Source organism: Coregonus lavaretus (genome assembly GCF_964263955.1).
Source record: "Coregonus lavaretus genome assembly, chromosome: 37".
In the NCBI taxonomy this organism is placed as follows: Eukaryota; Metazoa; Chordata; class Actinopteri; order Salmoniformes; family Salmonidae; genus Coregonus; species Coregonus lavaretus.
The window spans coordinates 2831440-2852366 of NC_140024.1; the positions used below are offsets into that span (position 1 = coordinate 2831440).

Here is a 20927-nt window from a genome sequence, read left to right on the forward strand (position 1 = left end):
CTTAACTGAAGTAGGACCATTTTATATAGCTACCACTGTATTGTCTTTTTTTCGTGACTTTTTTTGTATATCGTGTATATTTCTGTTTGTCTGTGCAATATGTGTTGTGCTGTATTTTATTGGTTTTATTGGGCCCCGTGTAGCTCAGCTCAATGCCAGGGTTGTGGGTTCGATTCCCACGGGGGCAAGTATGAAAAAAAAATACAAAATGTATGCACTCACTACCTGTAAGTCGCTCTGGATAAGAGCGTCTGCTAAATGACTAAAATGTAAAAGTTATATTGTATTTTATTTTTGATCCATTTTATGAAATTGTATAAACAGGGCTCCCTTGTAAAATATGGTGACTCCCTGATTAAATAAAGGTAAATAATTACTGTGGTTCCAATTCAAACCCATGTTAATTCATGCAATTTGTAAATGGTTATAATTAAAACATTATAAATAATATCAAAAATCTGAATGCACGCTATCTATACTGAGCAAAAATATAAAACGCAACATGCAACAATTTCTAAGATTTTACTGAGTTATAGTTCATATAAGGAAATCAGTCAAGGCTCCGCACTACTTCTTAGCCTCTGCAAGATAGTTGCTGAAATACATGATGGGAAAACATTTGTCAAAGTGTGTAAAATACATATCCATTTACATGGACAAACATCTGCCTTCACATACCCAATAACTGACATCCATGGATGTGGAGGTCTTGGGCTGGCGCGGTTACACGTGGTCTGCAGTTGTGAGACCGGTTGGACGTACTGCCAAATTCTATAAAACGACGTTGGAGGCGGCTTATGGTAGAGAAATTAACATTACATTCTCTGGCAACAGCTCTGATGGATATTCCTGCAGTCAGCATGCCAATTGAAAGCTCCCTCAAAACTTGAGACATATGTGGCACCGTGTTGTGTGACGTAACTGCACATTTTAGAGTGGCCTTTTATTGCCCCCAGCACAAGGTGCACCTGTGTAATGATCATGCTGTTTAATCAACTTCTTGATATTCCACACCTGTCAGGTGGATGGATTATCTTGGCAAAGGAGAAATGCTCACTAACAGGGATGTAAACAAATTTGTGCACAAAATTTGAGAGAAATAAGCTTTTTGTGTGTTTAGAAAATGTCTGGGATCAACACTTTACATGTTGTGTTTATATTTTTGTTCAGTATAAATTGGGTCAGTCTGAACATCTCAACGTTGGTTTGGCATTGATAGCTTAAATGGTGTACGGGGAGAGACGCACAAATTTCAAAAAGTTCCTCATGTAAGTCTTGCTGAAGGCAAAGCACAACTCTAGATTTCTTAAATACTCCTATTATTATTATTAGATGTCTTTAGCCCACTCTAGAGTTTAAACGATTTAAGCTATTAACACGAAACCAACTTCCAAATGTCCAGACTGCCCCAACTCGGGTTGCTTGAGAAAATATTTTTGAAGCATTTATACTTTTTGAACTACAACAATATTATTTAAATGAGCTCCCAATGCATTTCAATGGGGGGGTGGGGGAGGGCCAAAGACTTCAATGGTAAAAAACATAAAACATTCTAGACCTATTACCGTTTAAGCTATCATCTCCAAACTAACGTTGAGATGTTCAGACTGTCCAAACTTAGATTGTTTGTCAAAGGATTTTTTTATATTATGTATACTTTTATAACTATAACGATTTCACATTTCCATAAATTAACATGGGTTTAAATGAGAACCATAGGAATACAGGTGTAGCTTTTCAAAACAGACATGTTCCGTGGCCAATTAAAACTACAATACCAATTTTAAAACATTCAGGCCATCCCAACTTCAAATCCTTTAAAATCTTTATTAACTATAACTACTGTATAGACACTTGCATAAATATGCATAAAATAACTAAACAGTAATAACTCTTGAACCATTCAAGCTAGAGACACCAAATCAACTTTCACATGTTCAGGCTATCCTAACTTCACATTCCTTACAATCTTTATCAGCTATAAGTATATAAACCTGCATAGATTTGCATAAAATAACCACCATCAGCAACTCTTGAACCGTTCAAGCTCGAGACACCAAACCAACTTTCACACGTTCAGGCTATCCTAACTTCAAAATCTTTATCAACTATAACTATATACATTTGCATAAATTAACTCACCAGTAACTCTTGAACCGTTCAAGCTCGAGACACCAAACCAACTTTCACATGTTCAGGCTATCCTAACTCCCAATTCTTAAACAATTTGATAAACTATAACTATATAAATTAGCATAAATAACTCACCCACAGTAACTCTTGAACAACTCAAGCTAGAGACACTAAACCAACTTCATATGTTCAGGCTATCCGATCCTATCAATCTGTCCTTCACAAGCTAGCAAGCACACCATATTTTCTTCAGGAAATGTACTTTTTTCCTTTTAAATATTGTTGTAGTACAAAAAGTATACAGTAAATGCTATAACAAATATTTTCTCAAGCAACTAAGTTGGGGCAGTCTGCACATTTGGAAGTTGGTTTCGTGTTAATATCTTTAGTTTTTTTAAATCGCTAGAACGAGCGGAAGAAATCAAATAATATGAGTATGTAAGAAATCTAGAGTAGTGCATTACTTTGCATGCACACCTAATAATTATAAAAAAACACTTAAGTCAACTAAATATGTACAATATTTACAGGAGCTCTCAGACTACGCTGCCATTACAGCACCATGGCAAACCTTGACAAAATATTTAAAGGCAGAAAATAATCTACCAAAAATATAAGAAATCAGCATATTTATGAAGAGTGGGAGGGGGTTACTAATTGTAATTTTATGACCCTCTTTCCTTCCCACACTTGGATTCGAACAATTTACAATGATTTGTCGTGGAGCACTCTCCATGTCCCGTGCTACTCAGAAGCCCCTGTGTCGAGGGGAAGGTCTGACCCTGGCGTGGCCCTGTGTTCAGCTCCACTACACAGCACATTAGCCCGGGTATTATTCCATTATTGCTGAAATTGAGTTTTTGTCCACATCTTGTTGGCTTCATTCTGACTGGTGTGCACTGCTGACAAATGGCTTTTTTAACCCAGCCAACCTGCAACTCTTCCTATAGGCCTAACTCCTCCTCGGTTCCACCTCAACCCCTAGCTCCTGTACTGTTGCCCTTTGCTGTTCAAAGATATGTAAAATATATATATATATATATTGCAGTAAATAATATGGGGATAACTCACCCTTGCCCTCCATGAGGCCATATTGCTTTCATCCAGTCTTTTACAGATCTTCAAACAGTAAAGAGGTGGATAGGTGAAATCAATATGGCCTCAGGGAGGGCAAAGTGGAGCAATCCCCATATTGCTTACACCAATCCAGTCCTTTCAGATCTGTGCATACCAAAAGGGTAGGAGCTCGGGAAAGGGGCTAGGGCCAGAACCTCCTTGGGAGATGGAAAGGGGGAAGATGAGGAGAGGTGTAGTAGAGAGGTGCAGAGAGAGGGAGAGAGAGAGCGAGCGAGATGGCTTCGGCCCGCTGCATAATAATTCAGAGAGATTATTATTCAAATGAAGACAAGCTTTCAGCAGAAAGAGGGGAGAAGATAAGAAAGGGAGGGAGACAAACAAGAAGCCAGCTCTAATTTACAACTCGCTCCGACTACAATCGCCATCATCTCATGGCCCATGCATGAACTTAAAATGATGATGATGATGATGATTCCCTCCTAATTGAAAGTAGTTTTAGGGCCTACATTCTTCCCCCCTGCCCAAAAGTAACCCGTTCTTTTCCACTCCAGAACCAAAGTCCCTATCTACTGACTGGCTGACTGTATTACTCCTGGTCTGTCCTTCGCTCAGGAACAGGTCGTTGTTAAAACGCTCTAGTGACGTACCCCGACCTCGTAATTTAGAGCCGAATTTCACGGGACACTGCCTCACCTGAAGGAGAGGGAGGGGGAGGGAGAGAGACGGAGAGGAAGAGAAATGTCCGGAAGGAGAGTTACGCCTCCCTTTATCTCCCATGATGCGTTGGGACGACAGCGTGACTCAAAATCCGACCCCGCTACGCCCCCCTCATATACACACACACACTGTTTATTAGCAAAACACAGAAACACAGGAGCCATCTCCACATCGCTGCACTGGGGGTGTGTGAGGGGAATACTACTGATACCAGCATATCTCTAATCTGAAGTACACTGAACAAAAATATAAACGAAACATGCAACAATTTCAAACATTTTACTGAGTTAGTTAAAATAAGGAAATCAGTCAATTGAAAAAAAATAATTAGACCCTAATCTATGTTGGTCACAGACACCTTAAAAAAAAAGTAGGAGCATGGATTAGAAAACCAGTCAGTATCTGGTGTGACCACCATTTGCCTCATGCAGTGTGACACATCTCCGTCGCATAGAGTTGATCAGGTTGTTGATTGTGGCCTGTGGAATGTTGTCCCACTCCTCTTCAATGGCTGTGCGAAGATGCTGGATATTGGCAGGAACTGGAACATGATGTCGTACACGTAAATCCAGAGCATCCCAAACATGCTCAATTAGTGATATGTCTGGTGAGTATGAAGGCCATGGGAGAACTGGGTCATTTTCAGCTTCCAGGAATTGTGTACAAATCCTTGCGACATGGGGCCGTGCATTATCATGCTGAAACATGACGTGATGACAGCAGATGAATGGCGCAACAATGGGCCTTAGGATCTCGCTGTCTGCCATCTGACGGTAGAGTTGAAACCGGGATTCATCCGTGAAGAGCACACTTCTCCAGCGTGCCAGTGGCCATCGAAGGTGAGCATTTGCCCACTAAAGTCGGTTATGACGCCGAACTGCAGTCAGGTCAAGACTCTGGTGAGGACGACGAACACGCAGATGAGCTTCCTTGAGATGGTTTCTGACAGTTTGTGCAGAAATTCTTCGGTTGTACAAAACCACAGTTTCATCAGCTGACTGGGTGTCTGAGCTCAGACAATCCTGCATGGACATTCCTGCAGTCAGCATGCCAATTGCACACTCCCTCAAAACTTGAGACATCTGTGGCATTGTGTTGTGTGACAAAACTGCACATTTTAGAGTGGCCTTTTATTGTCCCCAGCACAAGAAGTGCTGTTTAATGAACTTCTTGATATGCCACACCTGTCAGGTGGATGGATTATCTTGGCAAAGGAGAAATGCTCAATAACAGGGACGTAAACTAATTTGTACACACAATTTGAAAGAAATAAGCTTTTTGTGCATTTCTGGGGTTGTTTATTTCAGCTCATGAAACATGTTGCATTTTTGTTCAGTATAAAAACTAAAACAGTACTTTGTTGGTTTTTATGGAGGGTACAAGCATTTTGTTTTGTATTATGTATACCAGGGGCATAGCCAGACATTTGTTGGTGGGTGGGCCTGGGTGGGGGAGCATTTTTTAAATAATAATGTATTGCCTACGCCCCTGATACAGTTGAAGTCGGAAGTGTACATACACCTTAGCCAAATACATTTAAACTCAGTTTTTCACAATTCCTGACATTTAATCCTAGTAAAAATTCCCTGTCTTATGTCAGTTAGGATCACCACTTTATTTTAAGAATGTGAAATGTCAGAATAATAGTAGAGAATTATTAATTTCAGCTTTTATTTATTTCATCACATTCCCAGTGGGTCAGAAGTTTACATACACTAAATTAGTATTTGGTAGCAGTTTACATACACTAAATTAGTATTTGGTAGCATTGCCTTTAAATTGTTTCACTTGGGTCAAACGTTTCGGGTAGCCTTCCACAAGCTTCCCACAATAAATTGGGTGAATTTTGGCACATTCCTAATGACAGAGCTGGTGTAACTGAGTCAGGTTTGTAGGCCTCCTTGCTCGCACACAATTTTTCAATTCAGCCCACAAATGTTCTATAGGATTGAGGTCAGGGCTTTGTGATGGCCACTCCAATACCTTGACTTTGTTGTCGTTAAGCCATTTTGCCACAACTTTGGAAGTATGCTTGGGGTCATTGTCCATTTGGAAGACCCATTTGCGACCAAGCTTTAACTTCCTGACTGATGTCTTGAGATGTTGCTTCAATATATCCACATAATTTTCCTTCCTCATGATGCCATCTATTTTGTGAAGTGCACCAGTCCCTCCTGCAACAAAGCACCTCCACAGCATGATGCTGCCACCCCCGTGCTTCACGGTTGGGATGGTGTTCTTCGGCTTGCAAGCTCCCCCTTTTTCCTCCAAACATAACGATGGTCATTATGGCCAAACAATTCTATTTTTGTTTCATCAGACCAGAGGACATTTCTCCAAAAAGTACGATCTTTGTCCCCATGTGCAGTTGCAAACCGTAGTCTGGCTTTTTTATGGTGGTTTTGGAGCAGTGGCTTCTTCCTTGCTGAGTGGCCTTTCAGGTTATGTCGATATAGGACTCGTTTTACTGTGGATATAAATACTTTTGTACCTGTTTCCTCCAGCATCTTCACAAGGTCCTTTGCTGTTGTTCTGGGATTGATTTGCACTTTTCGCACCAAAGTACATTCATCTCTAGGAGACAGAACGCGTCTCCTTCCTGAGCGGTATGACGGCTGCGTGGTCCCATGGTGTTTATACTTGCGTACTATTGTTTGTACAGATGAACGCGGTACCTTCAGGCGTTTGGAAATGGCTCCCAAGGGTGACCCAGACTTGTGGAGGTCTACAATGTTTTTTCCGAATGCACTATATATAAAGCCCCTTTGTGGCTGGGCCTGGCTCTACCCAGTCATGTGAAATCCATAGATTAGGGCATAATGAATTTATTTTAATTGACTGATTTTCTTATATTAACTGTAACTCAGTAAAATCATTGAAATTGTTGCATTCATATTTTTGCTCAGTATATATTTTGTGTTTAATGTGTTTTATATTTTATTATAAACTGGGTGGTTCAAGCCCTGAATGCTGATTGGCTGAAGGTGGTGGTATATCAGACCGTATACCAGGGGTATGACAAAACATTTATTTTTACTGCTCTAATTACATTGGTAACCAGTTTCTAATAGCAATAAGGGACCTCAGGGGTTTGTGATATTTGGCCAGTATACCACGGCTAAGGGCCGTGTCCTAGCACTCCGTGTTGCGTCGTGCTTAAGTACAGCCCTTAGCTGTGGTATATTGGCCATATACCACACCCCCTCGCCTTATTGCTTAATTATACAGGGTGCATTTGGAAAAGAGACCTAGGTCTCAATATGTACTCCATGTCAAAATGAAGGTTAAATAAAAAAATATATATTTAAACAAGTACCTCCCAAATGAATCAATTGTGTCAGTTCTAGCTCTTTAAGATACATTCATCCTAACTACTAAATTTAAAAAAGCACTTCATTACATGTTAAAGTTTTATTTCCAATTAATAATGGTATAGTGAAGATTTCAGTAGGGAGCTTTGTGCTCCCATCTGCTTCTTACTCATCCATGAGCTTCTCTGCCAGCTTCTAAGGTTTAGCTACCTTAGTTGAATGCACTGACTGAAGTCGCGCTTGATAAAAGTGTCTGCTAAATTACCAAAATATAATTGTTAACATGTACGGTTGCAAAGCATGATGGGTATTATTCTAATGAGCTCTGCCCCCCAAAAATACAAACACAATTTGGTCAGTTCATTTCTACATGAATTAATCTGGTGCACATCAAGTTCCACCGAGTTAAGTAAATTCTACAAGAGACAATTACATTACGCCATAAAACATGCATTTATTGTGTAATGTTAACAAAATATAATAGAGCAAAACTTAAGGGCTATAATAGAGCAAAACTCCACCTGGCTACCACTAACCCGGCCACCAACTCTGCACCCTACGCTGCAACTTGCCCATGCCCCCCCCCCCGCTTCTCCTTCACACAAATTCAGACAGCTGATGTTCTGAAAGAGCTGCAAAATCTGGACCCCTACAAATCAGCTGGGCTAGACAATCTGGACCCTTTCTTTCTAAAACTAGCCGCCGAAATTGTCGCAACCCCTATTACTAGCCTGTTCAACCTCTCTTTCATAACGTCTGAGATCCCCAGAGATTGGAAAGCTGCCGCGGTCATCCCCCTCTTCAAAGGGGGTGACACTCTAGATCCAAACTGTTACAGACCTATATCCATCCTGCCCTGCCTTTCGAAAGTATTTGAAAGCCAAGTTAACAAACAGATCACCGACCATTTCGAATCCCACCGTACCTTCTCCGCTATGCAATCCGTTTTCCGAGCTGGTCATGGGTGCACTTCAGCCACGCTCAAGGTCCTAAACGATATTATAACCGCGATCGATAATAGACAGTACTGTGCAGCCGTCTTCATCGACCTGGCCAAGGCTTTCGACTCTGTCAACCACCGCATTCTTATTGGCAGACTAAATAGCCTTGGTTTCTCAAATGACTGCCTCGCCTGGTTCACAACCTACTTCTCAGATAGAGTTCAATGTGTCAAATCGGAGGGCCTGTTGTCTGGACCTATGGCAGTCTCTATGGGGGTGCCAGAGGGTTCAATTCTTGGGCCGACTCTTTTCTCCGTTTATTTCAATGATGTCGCTCTTACTACTGGTGACTCTCAGATCCACCTCTACGAAGACGACACCATTTTGTATACATCTGGCCCTTCATTGGACACTGTTAACAAACCTCCAAACGAGCTTCAATGCCATACAACACTCCTTCAGTAGCCTCCAACTGCTCTTAAACACTAGTAAAACTAAATGCATGCTCTTCAATCGAACGCTGCTGGCACCCGCCCACCCGACTAGAATCACTACTCTCGACGGGTCTGACCTAGAGTATGTGGACAACTACAAATACCTAGGTGTCTGGTTAGACTGTAAACTCTCCTTCCAGACTCACATTAAGAATCTCCAATCCAAAGTTAAATCTAGAATCTGCTTCCTATTTCGCAACAAAGCCTCCTTCACTCATGCTGCCAAACATGCCCTCGTAAAACTAACTATCCTACCGATCCTTGACTTCGGCGATGTCATTTACAAAATAGCCTCCAACACTCTACTCAGCAAATTGGATGTAGTCTATCACAGTGCCATCCATTTTGTCTCCAAAGCCCCATACAATACTGTGACCTGTACGCTCTTTTTGGCTGGTCCTCACTACATGTTCGTCGTCAAACCCACTGGCTCCAGGCCATCTATAAATCACTGCTAGGCAAATCCCTGCCTTATCTTAGCTCATTGGTCACCATAGCAGACCCCACCCGTAGTCTGCGCTCCAGCAGGTATATCTCACTGGTCAACCCCAAAGCCAACACCTCCTTTGGCCGCCATTCCCTCCAGTTCTCAGCTGCCAATGACTGGAACGAATTGCAAAAATCTCTGAAGCTGGAGACTCTTATCTCCCTCACTAACTTTAAGCATCAGTTGTCAGAGCACCTTACCGATCACTGCACCTGTACACAGCCCATCTGAAATTAGCCCACCCAACTACCTCATCCCTATATTATTATTTATTTTGCTATTTTACACCCCAGTATCTCTATTTGCACATAATCTCTTGCACATCTAGCATTCCAGTGTTAATACTAATTGTAATTATTTTGCACTATAGCCTATTTATTGCCTTACCTCCAGAACTTGCTACATTTGCACACACTGTATATACAGTGGGGAGAACAAGTATTTGATACACTGCCGATTTTGCAGGTTTTCCTACTTACAAAGCATGTAGATGTCTGTAATTTTTATGATAGGTACACTTCAACTGTGAGAGACTGAATCTAAAACAAAAATCCAGAAAATCACATTGTATGATTTTTAAGTAATTCATTTGCATTTTATTGCATGACATAATTATTTGATACATCAGAAAAGCAGAACTTAATATTTGGTACAGAAACCTTTGTTTGCAATTACAGAGATCATATGTTTCCTGTAGTTCTTGGCTAGGCCACTCCAGGACCTTGAGATGCTTCTTACGGAGCCACTCCTTAGTTGCCCTGGCTGTGTGTTTTGGGTCGTTGTCATGCTGGAAGACCCAGCCACAACCCATCTTCAATGCTCTTATTGAGGGAAGGAGGTTGTTGGCCAAGATCTCACGATACATGGCCCCATTTATCCTCCCCTCAATACGGTGCAGTCGTCCTGTCCCCTTTGCAGAAAAGCATCCCCAAAGAATGATGTTTCCACCTCCATGCTTCACGGTTAGGATGGTGTTCTTGGGGTTGTACTCATCCTTCTTCTTCCTCCAAACACGGCGAGTGTTTAGACCAAAAAGCTCTATTTTTGTCTCATCAGACCACATGACCTTCTCCCATTCCTCCTCTGGATCATCCAGATGGTCATTGGCAAACTTCAGACGGGCCTGGACATGCGCTGGCTTGAGCAGGGGGACCTTGCGTGCGCTGCAGGATTTTAATCCATGACGGCGTAGTGTGTTACTAATGGTTTTCTTTGAGACTGTGGTCCCAGCTCTCTTCAGGTCATTGACCAGGTCCTGCCGTGTAGTTCTGGGCTGATCCCTCACCTTCCTCATGATCATTGATGCCCCACGAGGTGAGATCTTGCATGGAGCCCCAGTTGTTGCCTTCTCACCAAGCTGCTTGCCTATTGTCCTGTAGCCCATCCCAGCCTTGTGCAGGTCTACAATTTTATCCCTGATGTCCTTACACAGCTCTCTGGTCTTGGCCATTGTGGAGAGGTTAGAATCTGTTTGATTGAGTGTGTGGACAGGTGTCTTTTATACAGGTAACGAGTTCAAACAGGTGCAGTTAATACAGGTAATGAGTGGAGAACAGGGCTTCTTAAAGAAAAACTAACAGGTCTGTGAGAGCCGGAATTCTTACTGGTTGGTAGGTGATCAAATACGTATGTCATGCAATAAAATGCAAATTAATTACTTAAATCATACAATGTGATTTTCTGGATTTTTGTTTTAGATTCCATCTCTCATAGTTGAAGTGTACCTATGATAAAAAATTACAGACCTCTACATGCTTTGTAAGTAGGAAAACCTGCAAAATCGGCAGTGTATCAAATACTTGTTCTCCCCACTGTATATTTTCTGTTGTATTTTTTGACTTTATGTTTTTTTTTACCCCATATGTAACTCTGTGTTGTTGTTTTTATCGCACTGCTTTGCTTTATCTTGGCCAGGTCGCAGTTGTAAATGAGAACTTGTTCTCAACTGGCTTACCTGGTTAAATAAAGGTGAAATAAAAATAAATAAATAAAAAGGGCAGCCAAAATCATTTGTTGTTGTTTAGAGCCAGTATTATTTAGAATGCCTGAAGCTTTAACAGTACTTAAAGCTGTGTGTGTGTTTGTGTGAGAAAGAGAGATTGTGTGTGTGCTGTGCGCAAAGTGTTAAACTTCAAGAACATTGATAAGAGGGAGTAGGCCTACTTGAACACTGGGAGCATTACTAGCTAACTGTATGTTACTTTTGTGTTGTTTATGCTGAAAATGCTATCAAAACAAAATCTTGTGTTCCCGTCCCTTATAATCAAAGCATCTACCTCAATTCACTGCTTTTTAAATGGAAAATGTAGGGCCATATTTGAGCAAATTCATTAATTAATCGCGATTAACTAATGCTATTACCCCTTACACTCGTGGGAATTGGCCTTTATTGATCAGGATAAATTTAAATGTTTCTTTCAGAATAAATATGGAAACCATATGCATTACCATGGTAGCAGCTAAAAGAGAACAGTTTGGAGATGATGGGGAAATTATTAGACTAAAGATGTAGTGCATTCAGACCAGTGGAGGCTGGTGCCATTTAAGATGAGGGAGGATGATTATTTGTTTTATGAGCATGGCCTTATTTCTATTACAGCATATTGGATGACTGTCATTCATATTCCATTCGCCCAGCTCAACATAACATCGATAGGTTTAAGCTACTACATGAGGTTGCTACAACCTTGCCTATGAATTAAAGTTTACAACGTAGTTGCACAGGTCGAGAGAATTTTGAGTAATCAAGGTGACAGACAGAGACACATTCAATACCGCCTTGCACACTCTTGCCTGCATCTAGCTGATTTAGGGTGTAATCATTAGTCCAACAGTTGCAAATGAGAGTTTCTATTAGACAAATTCAGTTATTTTTATCCCCGTTTTGTTCGGTTTGCTTCCATTTAAGAAATGCTTTTCAACAGAATCGGCAGAATGAACACACCCCTGATCACACGCAAACAGTTCACTTTCATAGCAGCCACATTAAAACAGCATGATTACTTTCCTCGTTGTATATATATTTCCTTCTAAGATGAATTCTTCTTCTGAGACTGTTTAGTGCATGGGCACTTCCGTCCCAATTTCTGTACTGGATTACAGGTACTATTCTCTTAAAGCTACCCTTTCCCTCATTTATCAGTTACCAGTTCTGGCCATTAAAGGCAAAGGTCCAGGGCCTGTGGTCGGCCTGCTCGATTTGGTGGTCCTTCTCCCTCCTTTGGGTCCAGAGTTAAGAGAGTAAGTACTTTTCTAGTCCTGCTAGGTCACATGGTATCACACTTACAGTAAGTGTCGAGAGCAATTTTAATTACCCATTGTCTTGGAGGTAGAGAAAGTATTTTGTGGACATATTTAAAATATCTTAAAATGTATTTTTAGCTTTGCTTTTCCTTAGGGTGCTTTTTAGTTGTTCAGTTTTTGTCATTATTTAGTTTTTAATCTTATGTTTGTTGTGTAGTAAATATTTCAGCTTTTATTTTCAGATTATTATTATTTTATTTTTTATTTTTTTGTGAAGCACATTGAGTTGCATTCCGTGTCTGAAATGTGCTGTATGTATAAATAAAGCTTGACTTGATTTGAAAACCTAAAGTTGGTTAAGGTCAATTCAAAATAATGTTCAGCATGTGTGTGTGAATGTGGATGTGCGTATGTTTGTGTTTTCAAGTGTGTGTCTCTGTGTGAGTGTGTATGTGTCACTATGTGTGTATGTGCCTATGCATGTGTGAGTGAGTGACAGTCAGTCCGACTGGGCGACAGGATGACTGATTACTGCTGTCCTCTACTTGGGCAGGTGAGACTCCTATTACTGATATTGAGGCTAGAGGGGAGAGGCTGCCATTAATTTGGCTCCACAGATCTACCGCACACAGTCAGTGTGTGTGCGCCCGCATGTGTTGAACTCTCCCCAAACAAACTCTGGTGCCCTCCAAAGTGGACGTCTAGGCAAACTTTGCCCACTTCAAGAAAAAGCCTCTTAAAATAGGATTTTAAAAATACTGTCAAATCTACAGAGCACAACAGTTAAGCCAAAGTCCTTAATGTCTTCCTTTTGCTTCATAAGTTATGAAAAGTGCCTTTTCCTCAATTCAATTACCTACCGCCTTCCGGAGAAACGTTTTGATTTTCCAAGTCAAGCTAACCCTGCTTCATTTTCTATTCACCGTCATTTGCTATTCACTTCCCAGTGACCTAGGCCAACCAATGGAATTAGGCCTTGCACTCACACTGAAGAGACCAACAGTGGCTTGCGAAAGTATTCATCCCCCTTCGCATTTTTCCTATTTTGTTGCCTTACAACCTGGAATTGAAATGGATTTTGTATCATTTGATTTACACATCATGCCTACCACTTAGAAGATGGAAAATATTTTTTCTTGTGAAACAAACAAGAAATAAGACAAAAACAACAGACAACTTGAGCGTGCATAACTATTCACCCCCGCCCCCAAAGTCAATACTTTGTAGAGCCACCTTTTGCAGCAATTACATCTGCAAGTCTCTTGGGGTGTCTCTATAAGCTTGGCACATCTAGCCACTGGGATTGTCCTGCTGGAAGGTGAACCTCTGTCCCAGACTCAAATCTCTGGAAGACAAACAGGTTTCCCTCAAGAATTCCCCTGTATTTAGCGCCATCCATCATTCCTTCAATTCTGACCAGTTTCCCAGTCCCTGCCGATGGAAAACATCCCCACAGCATGATGCTGCCACCACCTTTCAGAACAGGTGTATATATACTGAGATCATGTGACAGATCATGTGACACTTAGATTGCACACAGGTGGACTTTATTTAACTAAGTATGTGACTTCTGAAGGTAATTGGTTGCACCAGATCTTATTTAGGGGCTTCATAGCAAAGGGGGTGAATACATTTGCACGCACCACTTTTCCGTGATATATTTTCTAGAATTTTTTGAAACAACTTATTTTTTAAATTTCACTTCACCAATTTTGACTATTTTGTGTATGTCCATTACATGAAACCCAAATAAAAATCAATTTAAATTACAGGTTGTAATGCAACAAAATAGGAAAAACGCCAAGGGGGATGAATACTTTTGCAAGGCACTGCAGATGTGGATTTCCATATTAAAATTTCAGCCCCGAAAGTTTCTCTCCAGCACCATTTCCCTACACCTAAAACCTGAGGGATCAAGGCCACAAAACTGATTCTAAAAGCCAACTTCACTCATGAGAGTCCTCCCCACTCCTCCCATCAGAAAACAATCACCTAGACCCATCAGACTTGATTGATCTCTAGGTGACAATCTTTATTTAGCTTCTCAGTAATTCAGCCCTTCCTCCCCCCAGTCAGAAGTCTCTAATCTCTGGCTTCATCCCAAATGGAACTTTATTCCCTACATAGTGCACTACTTCTGATCAAAGCCCTGTGGCCACTAGTCAAAAGTAGTGCACTATATATGAAATAGAGTGCCATTTGGGACAGAGAGAGAAAGAAGAAAGAGAGGAACAGAGAGAGGAACAGATCAATGCTTTGAGTTATGAAACAACAGTGGCACGGCTAAAGGCCATCTCTCAAACAAAACCCTGGCTAGGTAGACGGGCGACTTGTTTCACAAAATGAACCCCCCCCTCCACCTCCACCCCACCCCCATTAATCACCAGCCAGAGTGATCCCCCCATTGTCTAGTCTGAAAGTGGGAGACTGCCAAAAGTTCAGACATTTGCTGATGGAACTTGTCGCTTCTCCATCGGGGTAGAGACCATACTGGATGGATCACTTTACATCACCCAGTTAACTCGTAGTGTGTGTATTACTGAGTAGGCTTCACCTAGGGCCAATATTTTCAATCACACACTACCAATTTGTAAGTCGCTCTGGATAAGAGCGTCTGCTAAATGATGTAAATGTAAATGTACGAGTAGTAGCATATGACAAATGTTCCCTTAACATAAAATGAGGCTTTCTTTGCCATTGTTTTCCAAATGTTGTAATTATCTCAGTGATAACAGATAGTTCTCCATGGCGAATCTAATATTTGTAAAAAGTACTCCAAATCAAACTGAATTAAACTGTGTTACGTGCCTTTAATATTCTCCTATCACTTCAAGAGTGAAAAGAAGCAGTCATGTTCTCTAGAAGTGTCTAATTTTAGTGATGTCCCTCCTGTGTATCCCTACCACCCCTTATGCTGGTTGGCAGAGGTATGACCCATATTCCCTGTCCCCTGTTGGAAGCATTAGGAGGCTCAGGGTACTTGGCTGGCACTGCTCTCCTCTGTCTGCCCCTGTGCTCTTTGGGTGTGTGTGCATGTGTGTGTGTGCGTGTGTGTGTATCCTCTGTGTGCTGGACAGGGCTGGGGGGCATAGGGGGCCAGTTTAGTGATGTATTACAGCGTTCACAGCCTGACACCTTGGCATGGGGATCAGCATAGCCCTAGGTTCTGCCAAAATCACTCTAGTCTATGAGTAAAGCATCTACACAAGGTCATCAAAGTCAAGCCTCACACCAGGCATGTGTTCAGGTGTACAGTGCTACACACTGGTGGTTGGCTAATATGACAAATTGATAAGTTAAAGTCATGATTGCAAGAACAACTTCTTGAGGCATTAAAATAAGTGATTTATATCGCTCTGTTGGTAAATACTTGCATCAGATCACATCTATAAAGGACTGGTATTCTGATTAAAATCCCATTGATGACAACTTGAAGACAGACCTTGATGGGTCTAAACCACTGTAAGACATGGGGCTACATCAGTCTCTTGCTGTCGGGACTCAGACTTACTTCTACTTACCGCCAATAAGGTCTAACGCAGACTCAGTTAATTTACGACTCGGCGAGGGCTGTCATTTCTCCACTTTACACAGGCAGATCCTAGGGCAGCGTTTTGTGGCCCTCCGCTCTTTGAGGAATGTCCAAAGTCGCTGCGGCGATGAGAAGTGACAGGAGGATTCTCAGATTTATTAGCGTTCGGTGAGCCGGTGTCATTAGAGAATTTATATTTCCCCTGGTAACGGCATGAGCATCCCTGCGAACCTCAATGCTTTGTTCTGTGACCCCTGCGTGTGACCCCGGGGGTTTGGTGAAAGCTGGGGCGGAACGTGAGTGGGGACAGATACGGCCTGCTCATGAATTAAGGATGACTTCAGCGGAGTGTTCAACTTTCAACCCCTTCGTCCGTATCGCCGGCGAGGATCTTGCTGACGAATGGGCATCAGTGCTCAGAGCGACTCCAAGTAACTCTCCTTCCCTGGTTAAGTATTCAGGAGGGTACATGGCCGGGGCTAATTCTATACATGCCATGTTTAAAATAGACACTGCTGCTACTACTGATGATACTGTATGTTGAGATATTGTTCAGAGCACAGTTAGAATAACAATATAATTTGTTAGGGTTTGGGGCATTTCCATTTAAATTCAAGCCGATTCAGGAAATCTTTCGAATAAGATACAGTATCATTGTCATGTCCATCATGTTTTTTTAAACCAAAACCTGTAATTATTCATGTGATAACTGAACCTAAAATAAACAACTAAAATAATGAGTGCGAACAGTGAACTGACCATCCATTCTGAGATGATGATGTCCACCTTCTCAACGGGCAGTTTGACCTCCTCTATCCTGCCCTTTATCAGAGTGACCCTGTCCTGCATCTGGTTCGACCTGAGAGGAAACGAGACAGTAAAGAAAATATGTGTTACCTTTTCTGTTCAAAACATTTTTATTGCAATAATGAAACAAGACAATATGCGATAGTCCAAAATTACAGCCAGAGAGATAAATGAAAAAGTACATTAAGATAAGAACATTAAATCCAAAAAGAACAAATGAAATGTTCAATAACGAAGTGTTGGAGTGATGCTTTCACCAAATAGGCCAAAACCATGGATCAGGCAGTGTTCTACTCAACAAGAGTTGTACTTTTACACTTGCATTGAACTCCAGAATTGAATAGTTGTAATCATGGTAACAAATCAATAGCTGTACTATGGTCTCCCAACACACAGCTTTTAGGACATTAAAGGATCAGCTATTCTTATTAAGTGGGTTATCTCTCAAAAGTATTTTTTAAAAGTCCCCGTAGTTGAGGCACAACAAACAGTGAATTTGTTCCGAAATATACCCAACCTACTACTCTAACATTGGTCAAAAAAACAAACCATTTTGGGTATGTAGGACATCATTGTTCCTCCCCAATGGCCCTTTCACACAGAGGTTGGTATGTTAACAAACACCCAACCTGACCTGTGTGTGTGTGTGCGCGTGCGTGCGTGTATGTGCGCCCAGAGCACGTGTGTGTACAGATGAGGTGTGTGTGTATACACAATACATGCGAGTCCATTCTGATGTGGTGACTACGAGAGTGCACCCTGTTTAAATGATCCTTCCTTTTCTGACCGGCAACCCAGGGTATCAATCTCTGTGCATATTCCATTATCATGACAGCTAATGTTACTGGGGACAGAACAATTACTCACGGCCCATGAGTGCATTTCTGCAGCGCTGATCCTTATCTTCCGCTCCCTCTCTCGCACGCTATCACATCCTCACAGAATCACTCTCTAACATTCTCTCTATCCCCCTCTCTACCTCCCTCCCTTTAATCTAATTATTGGTGTAATTTAGAGGACAATTTCAGGAGGGGGGGGGTGGGTGGTGAGAGGTGGAAAGAGATATAATGACCAAAAGAAAGAGAGCGAGAGCGAGAGAGAGAGAGAGAGTGTGTGTGTGTGTGTGTGTGTGTTAGAGAAAGAGAGAGACGGACATAGAGCGAGAGCCATTGTTCTGGTTGCTTGTGGTGTTAATCATGCCCCCCACTCCCGTGGGTTAAATACACGTCTCATCATCCTAAAACCATCTGTATCGGAGTAGGATTATGCCACAACTCCCCCGGGGGTACAGGGCTCTACAGTGAGGCCATTTAACTCGCATATGCACCTAAATATTTTGCTGTGCGACCTGGATTTGTTGCACCTAGAAAAATGAAGGATTCTAGCTTTATTACCTCAAATATTTTTCATTGCGCTCCTATATTTCTTTGTGTGCGCCTATATTTTTCAACTTAGGTGCACACGTGCTCCTTGTAAATAAAACGTTGTTGGATTCCTACAGCCCAAATAAATATGTTACAGTGGCTTGCAAAAGTATTCACCCCCCTAGGCATTTTTCCTATTTTGTTGCCTTAAAACCTGGAATAAAATATTTTTGGGGGTTTGTATCATTCAATTTACACAACATGCCTACCAATTTGAAGATGCAACATATTTTTTATTGTGAAACAAACAAGAAATAAGACAAAAAAACTGAAAACTTGTAGAGCCACCTTTTGCAGCAATTACAGCTGCAAGTCTCTTGGTGTATGTCTCTATAAGCTTGGCACATCTAGCCACTGGGATTTTTGCCCATTCTTCAAGGCAAAACTGCTCCAGCTCCTTCAAGTTGGATGGGTTCCGCTGGTGTACAGCAATCTTTAAGTCATACCACAGATTCTCAATTGGATTGAGGTCTGGGCTTTGACTAGGCCATTCCAAGACATTTAAATGTTTCCCCTTAAACCACTCGAGTGTTGCTTTTGCAGTATGCTTAGGGTCATTGTCCTGCTGGAAGGTGAACCTCCGTCCCAGTCTCAAATCTCTGGAAGACTGAAACAGGTTTCCCTCAAGAATTTCCCTGTATTTAGTGCCATCCATCATTCCTTCAATTCTGACCAGTTCCCCAGTCCCTGCCGATGAAAAACATCCCCACAGCATGATGCTGCCACCACCATACTTCACTGTGGGGATGGTGTTCTCGGGGTGATGAGAGGTGTAGACGACGTGAGTAAGACATTTAAGCATGTTAACCCCCGCAAGGCTGCCGGCCCAGACGGCATCCCTAGCCGCGTCCTCAGTGCATACTCAAACCTGCTGGCTGGTGCGTTTACGGACATATTCAATCACTCCCTATCCAAGTCTGATGTCCCCATGCTTCAAGATGGCCACCATTGTTCCTGTACCCAAGAAGGCAAAGGTAACTGAACTAAATGACTATCGCCCCGTAGCACTCACCTCTGTCATCATGAAGTGCTTTGAGAGACTAGTAAAGGATCATATCACCTCTACCTTACCTGTCACCCTAGACCCACTTCAATTTGCTTACTGCCCCAATAGATCCACAGACGATGCAATTGCCATCACCCTGCACACTGCTCTATCCCATCTGGACAAGAGGAATACTTATGTAAGAATGCTGTTCATTGACTATAGCTCAGCATTCAACAACATAGTACCCTCCAAGCTCATCATTAAGCTTGAGGCCCTGGGTCTGAAGCCCGCCTTGTGCAACTGGGTCGTGGACTTCCTGACGGGCTGCCCCCAGGTGGTGAAGGTAGGAAACATTGGGGCCCCCTCCTCAACATTGGGGCCCAACAAGGGTTAATGCTCAGCCCCATCCTGTACTCCCTGTTCACCCATGACTGCGTGCCCAAGCACGCCTTCAACTCAATCATCAAGTTTGCAGACGACACAACAGTAGTAAGCTTGATTACCAACAATGACGAGACAGCCTACAGGGAGGAGGTGAGGGCTCTGGGAATGTCGTACCAGGAAAATAACCTCTCAATCAACGTCAACAAAACAAAGGAGATTATCGTGGATTTCAGGAAACAGCAGAGGGTGCACCCCCCTATCCACATAGACCGGACCGCAGTGGAGAAGGTTGAAAGCTTCAAGTTCCTTGGCGTACACATCACTGACAAACTGAAATGGTCCACCCACGCAGACAGTGTGGTGAAGAAGGCGCAACAGAGCCTCTTCAACCTCAGGAGGTTGAAGAAATTTGGCTTGGCACCTAAAACCCTCACAAACTTTTACAGATGCACAATTGAGAGCATCCTGTCAGGCTGTATCACCGCCTGATACGGCAACTGCACCGCCCGCAACCGCAGGACTCTCCAGAGGGTGGTGCGGTCTGCCGAACACATTACCGGGGGCAAACTACCCGCCCTCCAGGACACCTACAGCACCCGATGTCACAGGAAGGCCAAAAAGATCATCACGGACATCAACCACCCGAGCCTCTGCCTATTCACCCCGCTATCATCCAGAAGGCGAGATCAGTACAAGTGCATCAAAGCTGTGACCGAGAGAATGAAATACAGCTTCTATCTCAAGGCCATCAGACTGTTAAATAGCCATCACTAGCACATTAGAGGCTGCTGCTGCCTATTGAAATCACTGGCCACTAAGAAATTGATCACTAGTCACTTTAATGTTTACATATCTTGCATTACTCATCTCATATGTACAGTGAGGGAAAAAAGTATTTGATCCCCTGCTGATTTTGTATGTTTGCCCACTGACAAAGAAATGATCAGTCTATAATTTTTAATGGTATGTTTATTTGAACAGTGGGAGACAGAATAACAACAAAAAAATCAAGAAAAACGCATGTCAAAAATGTTATAAATTGATTTGCATTTTAATGAGGGAAATAAGTATTTGACCCTTCTGCAAAACATGACTTAGTACTTGGTGGCAAAACCCTTGTTGGCAATCACAGAGGACAGACGTTTCTTGTAGTTGGCCACCAGGTTTGCACACATCTCAGGAGCGATTTTGTCCCACTCCTCTTTGCAGATCTTCTCCAAGTCATTAAGGTTTCGAGGCTGACGTTTGGCAACTCGAACCTTCAGCTCCCTCCACAGATTTTCTATGGGATTAAGGTCTGGAGACTGGCTAGGCCACTCCAGGACCTTAATGTGCCTCTTCTTGAGCCACTCCTTTGTTGCCTTGACTGTGTGTTTTGGGTCATTGTCA

At 42.2% G+C, this 20927-nt stretch overlaps 1 protein-coding gene across 2 annotated transcripts in view; it reads right to left on the bottom strand.

Moving 5' to 3' along the window:
* Positions 1-20927, bottom strand: part of LOC311111698 (protein arginine N-methyltransferase 3-like) — a 133757-nt gene that overhangs the window by 74068 nt on the left and 38762 nt on the right. For both annotated transcript variants that reach the window (XM_084154492.1, XM_084154493.1), the window contains one exon: positions 16695-16794. In XM_084154492.1, the coding sequence (XP_084010618.1) occupies positions 16695-16794 (100 nt within the window). The remainder of the gene's footprint in view (positions 1-16694; positions 16795-20927) is intronic.